A 17748-nucleotide genomic window follows, 5' to 3' on the forward strand; every position below is an offset into this window, starting at 1 on the left:
TAACTGTGTTTCTAGATCACGCTCATTTCAGGTAAATTTACATGCAGTGTGAAGATACGAGCATAATAAAGATCGCTAGCATTATCATGCTAACACAACAATGCAGCGCGAGTTGTTTTGGTTTCTTGCTGGTGCTCAAAGCGACATCTGCTGGATCAAAAAATCGCATATAAAGCCTTTAAGAAGAATATTTTCCAATAACATTGGGGGTAACATGTTACAAAGTAATCCGTCAGAGTGCTTGGGTTACTTTTTTGTTTTTAGTTATCCCTTATAACTATTTTTTGCCACAAAAAGAAAATCCCACACCATCTCTGTTTTTCTCTAACTTCTGCGCAGGTAGTACCTGTGGTACGTCATTTTGAATTCATAGCTAACTTATTCAACTAGCAAGATGGCAGAGAGGACAGCATTTTCTTTGTGTAAATATTCCCGGCATGTTGATTGTTTGTACAATAGGGACCAGAACAACACAATGCTGAAATGTAAGTTCACAAGCTCGTGTTGGTTAAAAGTCTGTGCCTCATACTGTATGCCCCTGCTCAGTTCCCTGTCAGATTGTTAGCATTATAATGAACCGTAAAGGTGATCTCGACTGTTGTTCCTGTTATTAGGCTGCAGAGTTACATGTTACTTTTAACAGTAATGTTACCCAACACTGTTTTTCAATTAAAATGCATAGAAGTTTAATTTAAGAATACAGAAAACAACATGTGAAAAATCAAAAAAAGACATGCACATCTCAAAGTAGGTGCTGGATCCAAAAACCATGAATAGGTAAGGAATGCAAAACAAAATCCTCAGACCAAGAAGCTTCCGTTTTCAAGAATTTATTAAATGACGTTTCGAGCCAACAACTGTGAGGAAGAGCATGTCGGCTTGAAGTGTAACTTAATAAATCCTTCAGACGGGAGCTTCTTGGTCTGCGGATTTTGTTTTGCTTTCCTGATGAACAACATATGGCATCACAAAGTGTATTGTCTGATTACACTGTGTGCATGTCTTGAACAATCAGTGTTACCTGGAGCTGGGATAAACCCATGAACGTCTGTGGATGGAGACTTGTGAGGAGGTTATGTTTTAGGTTGAGCTCTTTTAGCTGCTGAAGGTTGCTGAAGTCTTGTGGTCGTAGGGTTGAGATTCTGTTGAAGGAGAGCTGCAGAACCTGTAAGGATTCACAGCTCTGCAGCCCTGGGTGAAAGGGGAAAAAAACAGCTGTAATTAACACTCAGTCACAGCCGTGATGGAGTAGCTCCTAACAAGAGAAAGGAATGTATTGTGTGTCACAAGTTTTTAAAGATAATAAAAGTGGTCAGTCCTGTTTACTCTCTTTACTGTGATTTACAAGCTGAAAACTTTCTTGTTTAGCTGTAAAGGCATTTGTTTGCAGCACTGCCATGCTTACAGTGCTAAGATTAAATACAGTAATGTAGACTCTTTTTTTCTGTCTCTCTAGACTTCAAGATAGTGAATAGTGTAAAATGTAAAATTCAATAAACCCCCTAGCGTATAAATCTAAATTCTTCCTGATTATTTTCACTGTCAGTAATCCCCCAATATAACTAATTAGGGGCTAAGAGCTTGTCTGTGGTTCTCCGTCTCCCCTTTTTCACTAGCCTGAGACGATCACCCTGAGTCTGCTGGGCTGAAGTGAGGCACTGTGGGTCTGCGCTTCATTAGAGAGGCTCTGAGGCTTCTGTGAGCTGAATACCAAACAGGAGACGAAGTGTATGACTGTCAACACAGCTCTCACTAAGTAAGTGGGCTGTCCACACATGCCTTTTAAAGAACCCCAGTGAAAGCATTTCTTCAAATCACGCAGAGGTTCGACGAAGCAGAAGGGAATTCTTAGAAATAATATGAAGCAAGAGGAAATCCTAAAAAGTTGGGCTGCATGTTTACACCTTTCCTTAAACCACTGGAATGTCAATAAAAGCAGTGACTAGCTGCAGGGTGTAGTGTCCTTATCTTTACAGGTTTCATCATTTCTGAGTGGAGCAAAGTACTAGAGATAAAGGATATCAATAAGATGGTTTTGTTTCTATGAGAATGAAAAAAGGACTGTAACAGTGGTGTACAAAGATTTATTCTTTAAAATGCATTGAAGGATTTGGTAAAAAATATTTCTTCAAGGTAGAAGGGTTTTCATGGCTCACTCATGAATATTTCTTAATAAGGTAATTAAAGGTGTGCAGTCTTAAGACCTCAGATACATTTATCACTAACTCATAAAAACAAGGCCATAAGGGCATCACTGAAAGATAGTCAGTCATCTTCACATGACTTATCTTTGTTTTGTTTGTAAAATATTGGACAGCTATACTTTTTCTTTTGCTAAGAGGCAAAAACTCTTAACTCAGAGACGCCTGAGGCAGGTAGACAAAGATCCATTTTAAGGGTTCAAAAGCCATAAATGTAAGTGTTTGTAGAGATAAAGAAAATAAAACAGTGGTAGAGACACATGTGGCCTTTCTAGAGTATGTTGGAGCCCTAGACAAAAACTCACAGGGGGGCCCCTTGAACCACCATTCATCACAATTATGTTTTAAATAATCTCACACCAACAAATAAATTGCAAGAATTAGGTAACATTGCCCAAGACCAAGTTGACTGGTTATGAAGTGTTAATATTGTAACTAAAAGCATATTCATGTTCTTTCAGCCTGCTAGCCACTGCACGTGTTTTAAATCTGACCCAGTCGTGCACACTCTACTGGTCCAGCTGAGCTAGACACACTAGACTGCTCTTCAAGCAAAATCAACCAAAGTTAAACATCAAAGAACCAACACTATAATGTAAAGCGAGCTGAAGTTATGTTATTCAGTTGTCTCTAACCCTTAGCTAAGGCTACATTTAGTCATTAACTATTATATTTACTATCTGTTTTCACTCCCAGATGGAGAATTCCTCTTTGTTTTCCTTTGGTTTTTCACAGGAATAATGCATGCAATGCTTAGCAGCGCAACAAGAGTGAGTGCTGTGACATGGGGCCCCCTTAGGGAAGTTTCTTACTGACATTGCAAACTTTTCATATTTTGAGTCACTGCTGTGGTTTAAAGTTTAAAGGGTCTGTTTGGGGGCCCCCTGCTGGCCTGGGGTTCAAAGCAGTTGCCTTCCTTCCTTGTTGACAAGCAGTGCCTCTGCCTTTTATACATAGAAAACTTAAACCAGTGACAATGCATGCAACATAATGTAACTTAACTTACACACAGAGCAAGTTTCAAACTCTTTTGTAATTATTCAAAAATTAAACTTAATTTCATACAGGGTACTTACTTCGTAAACTTCCCATGTTTGAACGTTTATACATGAGCAGAGACCTTTTTTTTTACAGTTTTAGTGCTGTTCAGTCAGGATCACAAGGCAATTATTTTGTAATCTTGAGATGAGATCAAATCCACCTTTTATCACATTCACACAAAAGGTTGTTTCCTGGCCGGATAGTGTCTTGGCAAATTCAGCTGCTGATTTAAAGGTGAGGTAAGTGGGCAACTATGTTGAGAGCTAGCTAGATGGCTAACCTTCACATGAAAAATATTAGCACATCTGCGAGTAGAAATTATTTTTTATAAAAGACAGATAGCTTTTAAACTTTCAGGTTAGTGTGAACAGAAAAAACACCAGGAATGTAAGATAATTCCCACTTCACAAATTATTTATTTCACATGATATGAACATTGTTCATTGTTCAAACATTGAACAATGTAAACGCATGTTGCTGATTTTTTCAGCACTCACACAGAACAAACAGCTAGCACACCGCCATGAGTTATAAGATCAATTTTACATTTTTGTTAAAGAATCACACAAATCAACCTGAAAGTTTATTTTCAAAGAATACCTTTTATAGATCTACATACCAGACTGTGCTTTAATTAAGATCTACTACAGGCTGTTCATTTGTTCATCCTCACACACAGTCATGACAGTGATCCTGAAACTGAAATCTGATGACAAGATACTCACTGTCAAGCTCTCATATGTTATTTACAGAGGTCTGGAGAGAAGAAAAGTAATTTTCTTGTGATTATCTTCCCTTATCTAGAGTTATCAGTTTCCTCGAGGTAATTTGAGAAAAAGCACATTACCAAGACAGAGTAAATCTGTTATCTTTCTTTCCTCTTTTTTTTTTTTAACAAGAAGGAAAGTTGTAAAGCAGCAAAAGTGGAAATGATGCAACGACTCATTCAAATTCAGCTAAGTGACTTTGTACTGAACTTAATTTACAATCAGGAGAAAAGAAGAAAACAACAACGAGGACGATTAAAAAAAGCTAAACAGGTGGGAAGTATTAAAGAGCAAGAAGAGCATTAGAAGATGAAAAAGCAGGGAACATGTGCAGTTTTATGTCGAGATAACATGATGATAAAGTTGTGATCTTAAGATATCATTGCAAAAAATTGCAACTATGGGCGCTGTCTGCTTCCACATACCTCACATATCACATGTCCACACCCAGATGTTACACATTTATATAACTGTGTGGCCTTAGAACTTACTGGGTGTGCTCTGTCACTCATTCTAAGATACCACTCAATAATATACACACTGTATTTTTTTTGACATTATTATGCTCTGTAGTCAATACTCATATTTTAGAGTGATTACATTTTTTAGGAGATTGAATTCTGCAACATTTCTTAAAGGTCCCATCTTATGCCTTTTCTGGTTTTACAGTTGCAAGAAAAAGTATGTGAACCCTTTGGAATTTCTTAGTTTTCTGCATAAATTGGTCATAAAATGTGTTCTGATCTTCATCTAAGTCACAACAATAGACAAACACAGTCTGCTTAAACTAATACCACACAAACAATTATATGTTTTCATGTTTTTGTTGAACACAACATGTAAACATTCACAGTGCAGGGTGGAAAAAGTATGTGAACCCCTAGGCTAATGACTTCTCACAGAGCTAATTGGAGTCAGGAGTCAGCCAACCTGGAGTCCAATCAATGAGACCAGATTGGAGGTGTTGGTTGAAGCCCTGCCCTATAAAAAACACACTTCAGTTTTGAGTTTGCTACTCTCAAGAAGCATTGCCTGATGTGAACCATGCCTCGCACAGAAGAGCTCTCAGAAGACCTACGATTAAGAATTGTTGACTTGCATAAAGCTGGAAATGGTTACAAAAGAATCTCTAAAAGCCTCGATGTTCATCAGTCCACGGTAAGACAAATTGTCTATAAATGGAGAAAGTTCAGCACTGTTGCTACTCTCCCTATAAGTGGCCGTCCTGTAAAGATGACTGCAAGAGCACAGCGCAGAATGCTCAATGAGGTGAAGAAGAATCCTAGAGTGTCAGCTTAAGACTTACACAAATCTCTGGTACATGCTAACATCTCTGTTGACGAATCTATGATACGTAAAACACTAAACAAGAATGGAGATCACGGGAGGACACCACGGAGAAAGCCACTGCTGTCTAAAAAAAACATTGTTGCACGTTTGAAGTTTGCAAAAGAGGACCTGGATGTTCCACAGCACTACTGGCAAAACATCCTGTGGACAGATGAAACCAAAGTTGAGTTGTTTGGAAGGAACACACAACACTATGTGTGGAGAAAGAAAGGCACAGCACACCAACATCAAAACCTCATCCCAACTGGGTTGTATGGTGGAGGGGGCATCATGGTTTGGGGCTGCTTTGCTGCATCAGGGCCTGGAAAGATTGCTATCATCAACGGAAAAATGAATTCCCAAGTTTATCAAGACATTTTGCAGGAAAACTTAAGGCCATCTGTCCACCAACTGACGCTCAACAGAAGATGGGTGATGCAGAAGGACAACAACCCAAAGCACAGAAGTAAATCAACAACAGAATGGCTTCAACAGAAGAAAATACGCCTTCTGGAGTGGCCCAGTCAGAGTCCTGACCTCAACCCGATAGAGATGCTGTGGCATGACCTCAAGAGAGCGATTCACACCACACATCCCAAGAATATTGCTGAACTGAAAAAGTTTTGTGAAGAGGAATGATCCAAAATTCCTCCTGACTGTTGTGCAGGTCTGATCTGCAACTACAGGAAATGTTTGGTTGAGGTTATTGCTGCCAAAGGAGGGTCAATCAGTTATTAAATCCAAGCGTTCACATACTTTTTCCACCCTGCACTGTAAATGTTTACATGTTGTGTTCAACAAAAACATGAAAACATATGATTGTTTGTGTGGTATTAGTTTAAGCAGACTGTGTTTGTCTATTGTTGAGACTTTGAGACAATTTATGCAGAAAACTAGGAAATTCCAAAGGGTTCACATACTTTTTCTTGCAACTGTAAATGCCCTTTAGTGTGTTTTCCAAGTGTCCTGTGCATGTTTAGATGTGGCTTCTCCTACCTCCTCCTGTTAGCTGTAGCATTAGCTGCATGTAACGCTCGGTTCTAGCCCCCCTCGATAAAAATGTGTCAGTGTGACGTCTTGTCAGTGTGAGATCACTGATCTAAGCCCATTGGCTCATTGTGGCAAGCCCTGCAGCTCATGTTGAAATTTCCGAGAAGCGTGCTGAGCAACTGACCAATAACAACAGAGCGGATCGGCAGACCAATCAGAGCAGACTTGGCCCACGTGGGGTCTAACAGTGTGGGCTCAGCAGAGTGTAGCTGACGGACTCAGAGCGTAGAGGGAGCAAGGAGGAGCAGTTCATGAAAACAGACACTTTTTTCAGACTTTAGCTATTGTGAACGTACAAAAGTAGGAACATAGATTAAATATAAGAACCCCAAAAAGGGCAGAATATGGGCTCTTCAAGACAATATTGTTTTCTAATTCAAGCTAATCTTTTAGGCAGCTATAGTTACTGCTTACTCTTTGGATTAAGACTTCACAAACATGCATGAAAATGTCCCAAAACAGAAGTAGAAAATCAGAGACATATTCCAACTAGAGCTGCGCGACAAGGACCAAATGTCATAACTCAACATTTTAAGCTAGATGGTGATACATGATATATATTTAGACACTTTTTTTTTTTCTGTTTAGCAATAACAAAAATAAAGTCAGTGTTAAGTTAAATCCACATGGGCCAAATATCAAACAGGTCCTTTAATTAACAAATAATGTCAATAATTACATCAAAATGAGAAAAATAAACTACTCCTTTGTGAAATTAAAATGTATAATATTAAATGAAAATGCTTATTAAATGAAATAAATAATAAATATTTCTTTCCTGCGCAACAAAATACACTCAGTTGTATTTTTTGTTACACAGAAGTTTTTTTTCTGAGAAAAGGAGAGAGGTGAAGCAGGGTGAAGAGCGACGGACAGTGAGAGGAGAAATAGGCGAACTGGTGACATGCAGGTGCGGCTGATATCGATATAAATGACATCGTCTGGTCTGAAACTATATTGATATATCCTAAAAACTCTGCCCTGCAAAGCAAAGTAACATATTTGTGTGTATCAAACCCGCCTTCCCTCCCTGACTACCTGCATCATTTAAGAACTGCATGCATGAACAAAAACCATCCAATAATATAATAATGAACCTACAGCAGTGGAAGAAGTAACAGAGTGTTAAAATCCTTCCTGAATTCAAAATGATGCTCGAGTAAAGCTGAAGATGTAATTACCATCTAAATATCGAAAGAGTCCAAAGTCAAATCACTAAAGTAGAGTCCTAAATGATGGAGCCTTCAAGGTCTTCAAACATGATATAAATATTTGTATTCAAGCACAAAGATGTGGACAGAACTTGGTGTACCTACTACTTAATCATCCATTGAGCACATGATGACGTCAAGTTAATGTGAGGGGAACTTTGCACAACTTCTAACTGAGCAGGTCTTATCATCAAAACATGAAAACACCTGAGAATAGAGGACTTTAATCAATGATTAATAAGTGTGTAAGTCTGCATGTAGAGCTTTAAAAATCACCAGAAATGTGAAAAGTTCAACATGTACTTATGAATTACAGTCAACAAACCAAATAAAAAGAGACTTTTGAGTCCTGATCAGGACAGGCAGCAGCACAGTTAAGAGTGTGTATTTATATCTATGTGACATGTACATATTTGTATTTACTTGATGGTAAGGGGAGAGTTTGTATGAAGTTATGCTTCATTGTTTGTTCTGGCTACTTTCACAGAAATAAATGATCTGAATGTTTAAAAAATCTGAAGTCCACGTTCGATTTATTAACTATGAATGATGATTATGAGGCACAGACAGGAAGTCTAATTTCATGTAATGAATATATAGATCAATATATTTAGATAAGATATTTAATGTTAGAGCCTGTATGTCTGGTATGTTTCATTACAAGGATTGCGATCGTCAGGAATGTTTATTGCTCTGTTGATGAGTTTTATATGAGTGTTCGACCATATCACACTGACTCACCCTCTGGGAGTTGCTCTAGCTGATTCCTCTCGACAGATAACAGCTGCAGGGTTCGGGCCCAGGGCACACACCTCCGCTTCTGCCAAGGTCCTGATGAGTGGTGAAGACGTCTACCTGTGACATAACGGCCTCCCAGGCTCCTCTCGAGACAGAGCGACAGGCCTGTGATCCTATTGTTCCCCAGCCAAACATTCCTCAGCTGATCCTGTCGTCGGCCAATTGTTACAGAGTCGAGGAGGTTATCAGACAGGTCGAGCTCAGTGACAGAGTCTGGGATGTGTTGTGGCATGAAAGTGAGGCCCGAGGAGGAGCAGTTCAGCAGATCAGGACTCTGACAGGTGCAGGACTGTGGACATGCAGGTACGGCTGAGGAGCAACGGAGCAGCACAGAAGCCAGAAGCAACACCTGTGCCACAGCCATTCCAAGCTCACCTGAGGGTACACACAGCAGGAGTTATTCATTCAGGAGATAAAACAAGGTCCATCTTTGTTTTTAAGACATGATTCATGAAAGTTTTACAAATGTACAAAATAAGGTTATTCATTCTTTTGAGATTTTTTTTTTTACACCACTTGTTTAAATTTCCATTATTCTAATAACGACAGTATCTAAAAGTACCAAAGCTTCAGTTTCACAAGACAGGTGCAAAGGAGAGGAAAGTATCCCTCAATAAATCGAAGGAAACACCTGAACTCAACAACTGCCCTGGTAACGAAACAGGTAAAGATACTGTTTAATTTAGACCAGTATGATATGGAGGTTATGAACCCAAATTCTGGTTTCCACAACTCTAATATGATAAACTGCACTGTTTCATATTTAGTCATGTAAATATTAGTCTTTTCTTATGATGTTTATTGTTGATATTTAATGTTATACCTGTACATAAGCGAGCACAGTTCACCAAAGTTAAATTCCTTGTGTGTGTAAACATACCTGGTCAATAAATCTGATTCTGATATCCTTAAAACTCTTTTTTTTGTTTGGACCATAACATTACCACAGTGTTTGTGGTTTCACAGAATACACAGTCAATTTAGCCAATGTGTTTCCAGAATCCTTGCATTTGGATTTAAAACACTTGCTCTTAATAACAAAAATAAAGATCTTAATGAAAGAGATGTTCCAACACAACATTTCCTACCCAGACAATCTCAAGACTTGAGTATTGGCATATTTTACTGCTGAGCAGCTTCATCTTTAAAAGCCTTTTTACTATTCTATGTTGATTTATATTCAGTATTAATTACCCGAAAGTGCAAAGTTACTAATAACTAAAGCTGGTAAATTCATTTAGTGGAGTAAACGTCCAGTATTTACCTTTAGATAAGATACATTTGACTCATACTAGTTTTTAGGTTCAGTACTGGAGAACACACTTCATATCATACTACTCTTTTACTGCTGTTTACATAACCCTACATTTTTTGCTCACACAAGTCACTTTATATCATCACTGGTCACTTTAACTTGACATCCACTACACATAATTCGTAATTGTCCTGTATTGTTTAACTATTGATATTCTTTTGTATATACATCCTATTGTTGTTTCTATCTGTATTTATCCTATCTATCCTGTGTATTTTGTATTACTTCTTTCTCTGTCTGTGCTGCTGCAATGCCCGAATTTCCCCTCTGGGGATCAATAAAGTATTATCCAATCCTATCCTACAGTACTGGGTAAAAAGTTTGTACCTCTTGGCAACTATTTAAAAATACCTGTACACAAAAATCAAACATTTTCCCTATTAATGACAGAAAATAAATCCATTATGAACAGAATGCAGAGTAAAAGGATTGAGCTCACCTGTTTATCTTGTGACTTGTGAATATTTTCTCACAGCCAGCGAGTGCTCAGTGCTGTAACTCCGACTGTCTCTGTTTCTTCTGATCAAAGTCTGAGGACTATTCTGCTGCGTTCAGCTTTACATGCACATTTCACAAAGATGCCATACTGCGACACATTCAATCATTTACGTGTCTGGTTAATGTCTTACAGTCATTGTTGTCCTCATAATGTATGATAGATTTACTACCATCCTGTCAGTTTATGGGCGAGGAGGACCATGCCCCCCGCCTGCACATTCTCTGAGATCATAAAGCTGCATGATGAGGAACTGTACTCAGTCAGACTCTGAAACCAATGATAAGAAGTTTCACATAGCAACATGTTTCTTTATTAAAACAAACACAGCAATGACAGGTTGGCAAAATTGTTTCATTGAGTTAATCATAAACATGATTTAATCTCTACACAGGTGTTCAGAGTAGGGAAGAGAAGGAGATTATTATGATGGATTTAAAGACAAAAAGTAAAGAATACATCAGAAAAGTACATGTTGCATGTATTTGCATTATTGGAAAAAGGCTGAAATGAAAAAGAAATCCCTCTGTGATTTAAACAAATCAGATTGATTGTTCCTTTAATTGGCACTTATTAAATTATACTTCAGCTTTGAACTTTGACCTCAACATTTCAACATCTAAAAAATTAAGAAATCTAAACCTTTGATCTTTTTTTTCTGAAGCCTGTCCCTGATACTCCTCTGTAATAAAGAGAACACATGCTGCATGACATTTCTCAACATCACTTTTATAAACACACATGACAACCGAGAGCAGAATCAAAGTCAAATCTTTTTATAATATATTGCACAAAATTCAAACCACTCAAAAACATTTCAAACTTAGCTACTTTGAAAACATTCCTGACATCCATAAACAAACGTTGACAGAGATTTGCATTCATCTGTAGTGCACACACTCGTTTTACAATATTTGCTTAAAAAAAAAAAAAAAAAAAAGGTTTGGCAACAAAATTAGAATATTATATTATATTATATTCTTCATCATCCCTTTAAATCCATCGGCACGTGCATGATAGACAATCCAAAATGTGCAGAACCAGACCGTCTTTACTTTTATGTTAGCTTCAAATGTACCTCAGTGATTGTAATAAAGAAAATATCAAACAGCTGCCTGATCAATGTACAGGAAATCAAATCTCATACAACCTGCTGCAAGATGTGTGCATGTTCATAATACTGGACGGTAAGGCAAACAGTCAATCCCTTTCATTAAACATCTTGTACTAGGGATGCACCATATTATGGACTCATCATTTTTATCTGTTGATAAATAATTCAAAATGAAATACCTGCATTAGGCCAGCTACACACTAGATGAATTTCCCAAGAGGTCATTGGGTCAGAATCAGATCTAAAATAGTCTGGTGTGTAGCCACTTTTAGCTGCAAATAAACATATCTGTGATGGTGAATGACTAAAATATTCTCATGTGTACATGCCATTGAATATTCAGACTGGAAATGCCATTTGATCTCAGATACTTTAGGGCAGTGGTTCTAAACTGGTCCAGTCTCAGGACCTACCACCAACTCCTCAAAGGCTTTATATGTGAATTTTCATCCAGCAGACGTCGCCCTTGAGCACCAGTATGAAACCAAAACAACTTGCACTGCATTGTTGTGTTAGCATGCTAATGCTAGCGATCTTTATTATGCTCGTATCTTCACACTGCATGTAAATTTACCTGAAATGAGCGTGATCTAGAAACACAGTTAAGCAGTGAGTACAGTATGTTATTCTTCTTTTCTCTAGTCCCTCAATTAAACAACTTTTATACATGAGGGGAGGAGTCAGCCGGCCGTCCGGGCGATGTAAACAAACTGAAGATATGACTCTGAAAACTCTGAAAACATCACAGACAGTGGGACTCGGGTGTTACACCCATTGTAGACAGTCATGACTCACAGAGTTATTTTCAGAGGATATACTTGATTTGTGAAAAATCACATATAAAGCCTTTAATAAGAAATTGTGACCCAAATTTCTGATTTTCTTTAACCAATGAGATTTGTTTTATGAAAAAATTGAACAGTTTGGACCTCAGACGGTATAAAAACATGTAACAGAACAAAGAGATGAAACAGAACAAACATGTTTTAAAGGTGATTTTGAGACTTTGTGACACTTTTTTTTCCAAACAACAATTTCGAGACCAACTGAAAACAACTCCTGGGCCCACTATTGGGTCCCGACCCACCAGTTGAGAACCACTGCTTTAGGTGTTTAAAAATGTCCCCTTTAAATTAGTAATTAATCTTTTAAAAGACAGGTTTTAATATTTCTCTAGTGAATATGTACATGTTTAGACTGAAGTCTGCACCTGTGCATGGGTAATCAGGAGGAGTGAGAGAAATAAAATCCTGTCTCTGGTCTGACCCACAGTATCATCTTAAATAAAGGAGTGTTTTACAGTGATATGGCATTTTGGATAAAGATGCCAACAATAAAACACAAATATTTCAGCACTTACAACTATCTAATGTCTTTGGCCAAGCGATGATAAGCTGTAACAAAAATCCAGTTTTTCAAACAGTAAATAGAGAAAAAAAATCAGGTGAGCTACAGAGGTATTAATATTATTATCATGTGCAAGTCATGATGAATATTCTATATGAGCAAATGTTTAATCTAACCTCAGTGGTGACGGACGGTGAAGACGTGTAACAGCAGAATTCTCCTAGCCAGTTTTTCTACACGGGTTATCTGAAGTCTGGCAGCCCATGTTGGGATATTTCACCTGCACACGGAACAGAGTCCCATCTGCACACATGCAGAGTTTGTACCTCTCCATACCTTCATCGAAATACACATCTCCTGCAGAGTTAGGGATACGAGTGGCATTGAACATGACAGATCCGTTAAGGACGATGCTGTTTTCCTGCAAAGAGAAAATCCAAAATTCATCCATCTAAGACCATTAAATGAATCACCAACCATTGTGACAATAGATGAATCAGTGTTGGTGTTTGCTGACTTTCCCGCCATTATATTGAATAGTTTCTGCTGACAACATGTCTACACTCCTGCACTTTAACATATGTATCACTGATTGCACAGCTCTGGACAGCTCCCCATATCGATACTGTTCAATTACAACTCTGTTTTAGCACATTTACATTTAATCTTTCATATTTAAGACTAGAAGTAATGCTTACTTAAATCCTGGTTGTATATATTCTCATTCTTAGTTTTGATATTTTTACTGCTTATTTACTTGTATTTAATATTATATTGTGTTTGTTTGCTAATATTGTTTGTTTGGATAACCTGCTGCTGTAACGCCACAATTTCCCAGTTTGGGATCAATAAAGTTATTCTATTCTATTCTATTCTGATGCTGATTTCAGGTTTGAAATATAAGTTTTCTTCCTTTTTTCCCTCCTCTGCCTGTAAACTAAATATCTTTGGGCTCTAAAGAAAGACGTTTGAGGATAAAAGTTTTCATTATTTTCAGATCAGTTTTGGATCAAACTAATCATGGATTAGTCAGTACAATGATAAACAGTTTATGAGAAACACTGTGTAAAACACACTGTGTATTAAACTCGACCTTTCAGCAAAGCCTGCTCTTTTGGCTTCTGTATTCTAAATGTCATCGTCACAGATTCTGTTTTTTATTCATACTTACAGCCCTGAGCTCGATGCCTCCTCCCATTTTGAACTCCACAGTCCGGCCCATGATGTTGACGCCCTCATTTCCACGAATGATGGCCTTCCCGTCTCCTTTAATGTTCAGGTCAGACGCTGCACTGCTCGTGATCTAACATCAGAAACAGAATGACAATTGTTATTAACATTCAGAGCATATGCAGAGAATTCAGAAAAAAATATAATTTACTGTGTGTTACAAACTTAACACTTGTCACAGAGACTATCCTGTAACTTGTGTTCAATCAAGTTTTGAAAATATTTGTCCATATTTTTTACAACTATAAAAACAACTTAGGTTAATACAACGTTTAGTCCTTTAGTGTTAATGAGTTGAAGGCATATTTACTACTCTAGTTTCTCTCAATCCTCTCTGATCATTCATACTTTCAACCTGGACTGTGGTCGGGCCAATCATGGGTAAATAAACCCTTTTTATGAAGTTGAACTGGATGATATGGTTCCTATAGTCTTAATGATCAAAACTGAAATATGACTACACTTGGATACGTGTGCAAGTTGAAGGAGTATCCAGATAAGCCTGAATAAAAATAGGATGTTTGCTAAATAATGTGATAAGATAGAATTTTAAATATTCCAAAGGATATATGAGGCAAGACATGACGCTATAATTAGATTATTTGCCTTTATACAGTATCAATGCTATGTGTTTGACAGAGTCCCAAATCAACAAAAGAGTGGAGAAGAACAAACTGGCAAATGGAAATCATAAAGCAGCAGATTTATTAGGTTCACCGAGATCTCACAGTCGCGTTCAGACAGTCTATAGTCTACCCCCTCCCGCTGACTGTGGTGAATTCTCCTGATTATATCCCGCTGCATTCTCACATCAGCTCCCTCCAACTTCCTTTGAAAAAAAAAAAAAAAAAAACTGACACTAATGTCAGAGGGAAGAATGAGTCTGTTTGCGTACACACCTGCAGCTCACACAGAAAACTTCTGGAGTTTTTCAGGAGTTTTGTGCAAGTGTGAACAAGGCTTTGGTTGTTACTATTCAACAAAAGCAAAAATGCTCAAAAAAAATGTACTGTAAGCTTCCTTCAATTAGCTCTGGAATTGCAATACTTTAAAGTGTTGCACAGACAGAACTTTGTGCACAGATTGTGAAACCCTTAAATGATAAATGAATCACTCTTTCATCACAGCTATCAAGTCGCTGTAAGCATTATCATACACACCCTCTCTGTGGACGCCTTCTTTACGCTGAGAACTTTGACTCCTTTGGGCAGGTTGAACTCGTGGTTTTCAAAGTCTGTGCTGAAGAAGGTGGTCTGTGAGCGGGGGTCTGTGAAGGAAATGCCCACATCGCTGACCACAGAGGTCTTGTCCTTCTCTACACTCAGCTTAGTGGTTCCCTGTTGGAACACGACCTGGAGGGACAAATGTCAGATAAAAGACGAGAGGCGTTTTTAAAGTCTGCAAACATTTGATCATTTTCTAAGTTTTTATTTCACTGTAAATGTTTCTCACTGGATTGTTGTTGCCCACAATGACCAGGTCCTGGTCCTTACGGCCTCCCACTGTGCTCTTGTGCAGCGGGTGAACGATGCCCATGTCTGCTTTCTGTTTGAATCGCAGCAGGCCGTTGTCAAAGAACTCCATACTGTCACAGCCATTTGGACCGATCCGTATCACTGTCCATATCACCAACGTTATCTGAGTGACGGCAACACAAGGATCAACATGTGTGAGTGCTTAACAGTAATTTAAACTCATTAAGAGGATCCATTTAGGTCTTAACTCACAATTAGATTAATTAAGGCCAGGAGGAAGAGGAGGACGACGATGAAGACGGCCATGTTCCCCTTGCGTCCTCTGAGCCCTGTCTTATGGAGACGTTCTTCTTCTATGGGTATATAACCTGCTCTGAAGTTACTGTTATGTTCCTTGTTGATATTACGTCTTTCTATCGCCTTCTCTCGCATGGACTTCTTCACCGGCCCATTGGAGCTCTCCTGGAAGGCAAAACAAAGACTTTGCAATCACACAAACATTCAAATCTACACTAAATCTCCTTTTGTAAGTAATGAGTAGGGTTGTCATGATACCTGAATTTTAAATCAAATACTATTGATACCTGTTTCAATACAGCAGCAACAAAAAAAGAAGTCCTAGGCCCACAATATTTGGTCTTTTCTGGTTTTCAATTATCAATAAATAGAATCAAACTCCTTCATACTGTCTAATTCGCAGAAAATATTATGAAAGCTCATACTGCGATAACAGTGAAATTGCTATTTATTGTGTAACCCTACTTTAGGATTTCTAAAAATGTAAATGATTTATTAGGACAGGGTTCCTTCTGATTTCTAGTTCTTTGAGGATCTTTCTGGGTCATTTTAACTCATCTGGCTCCATTTAACTTCCTTAAGTAGTCTTTATATTTCTAAAAACCCTGACAACATTCTATTTATATAAGAAAATATAGATAGATAGATAGATAGATAGATAGATAGATAGATAGATAGATAGAGAGATAGATGGATAGATAGATGGATAGATAGATAGATACTTTATTGATCCCGAGGGAAATTCAAGACGTACATGACATGAAACATTTTTTTTTTTTTTTTATTAAACCACAAAACCGACGCCCCCCTCTGATACATAAATATTAACCTGAAATTAAGATTTAAAGAATACCCCTAGATAAATCAAAATTAAACTGTGCAATTAAAAATAGACTTATACAAGAAATGTACATAACCCGTGCAGGGATAAAAATATATGTGAAATTAAACAAGAACCTAAAAACAGTTGAGGACAGAAATCTGTAATTAGACCTGAATATAAAAAAAAAAAAAAAAAAAGTGTTGACCTAACCCATATGTTTTGCACCTAGGATATAGAATAGGATATAATAGTCCTATCGCTCTAAAACTGTGTTCTATTAAATCTGACATATGTTAAATACAAATATAAAGAGATTCTCCACTGATGATCATTCAGTGTTATTTTCAGGCTCTCTGCTGCTCTGCGTTGGTTGGTATGCATCTCAGTTAAATACCCTGCGACTGTCTGTCTGTGGACACAACTAAAAATAAACTGCATACATTTTAGCAGAAAAAAAGCATGAAACTCGTTTCTCTTGTTGTCTGAAAACTCATTTGCTCTCATTTGAGCAAAATAATGTTGCTGTCAAACATCAGTTTTGCTACATTGATGCATTTTTAACCTCCACATAACGATACTAGAATAACGCAGACGAGGCCAGTATTTATTACACTGAACAAGTCGTAGAGACGAAAACAGAGCCCTTAACAACAATATGAATAACACCAGATTATTCGCAACACATTTAAATGCTCTCTTAACAAACATCTGAGTGAAAAACGGAGTCAAACACAAGAAAAACGACGAATATTGGAGATAACGGACCTGTTCAGACGCCATGTTGACCCTCCCTCTCCTGCCAGCAGAGCGACAGGACCGTACCACTTCATGGGAGGGGTGTCCACTGTGTATGTTAGATATGATTACTATAGCCTACTACGATACTCATTCATAAAGAGCAGGCACATTGAAAATATTAAAGTGACAACAGTTAACACAATAGGTATATTGTATATTTTTATGAAGCTTCCTCAAAGTGAAGACGTTTTTATGATAACAGTGTATGGTATATTCCAAGTTCAACCAGCCAATGACAGAAGAACCCCAAAATAGAAAAACATGTCCATTCATATTTTCCAGAGGGGAAACTACCAAGCTGGCCACAACCAAATACTTTATATAGCCTATAGAGCTTTATGTCTTTAAAAAAATCATTATAAAATATTCATGCCTACAGAAGTCAACATCTCCCTCGGCTCTATTCATTGATTAACAACTGATTGAACAAACTAGACCTATTATTTAAAGAGCAAC

At 37.7% G+C, this 17748-nt stretch overlaps 1 protein-coding gene across 2 annotated transcripts in view; it reads right to left on the minus strand.

Annotated features, from left to right (window-relative positions):
- The window catches only part of sgcb (sarcoglycan, beta (dystrophin-associated glycoprotein)), a 25949-nt gene extending 8564 nt beyond the window's left edge, over positions 1-17385 (minus strand). The window contains exons 1-7 of one of the 2 annotated variants that reach the window (XM_020657718.3): positions 17260-17385; positions 15627-15836; positions 15352-15537; positions 15060-15251; positions 13841-13972; positions 10152-13090; positions 1022-8772 (exon numbers count right to left, since the gene is read on the minus strand). In XM_020657718.3, coding sequence (XP_020513374.1) covers positions 12890-13090; positions 13841-13972; positions 15060-15251; positions 15352-15537; positions 15627-15836; positions 17260-17274 — 936 coding nt within the window. In that variant the 5' untranslated portion in view covers positions 17275-17385 and the 3' untranslated portion in view covers positions 1022-8772; positions 10152-12889. Of the gene's footprint in view, positions 1-1021; positions 8773-10151; positions 13091-13840; positions 13973-15059; positions 15252-15351; positions 15538-15626; positions 15837-17259 lie in introns of those variants that run through there. The other variant, XM_065956179.1, reaches the window with a different exon arrangement.
- Positions 17386-17748: the final 363 nt, after the last annotated feature.

Source organism: Labrus bergylta, chromosome 6 (assembly GCF_963930695.1).
Source record: "Labrus bergylta chromosome 6, fLabBer1.1, whole genome shotgun sequence".
In the NCBI taxonomy this organism is placed as follows: Eukaryota; Metazoa; Chordata; class Actinopteri; order Labriformes; family Labridae; genus Labrus; species Labrus bergylta.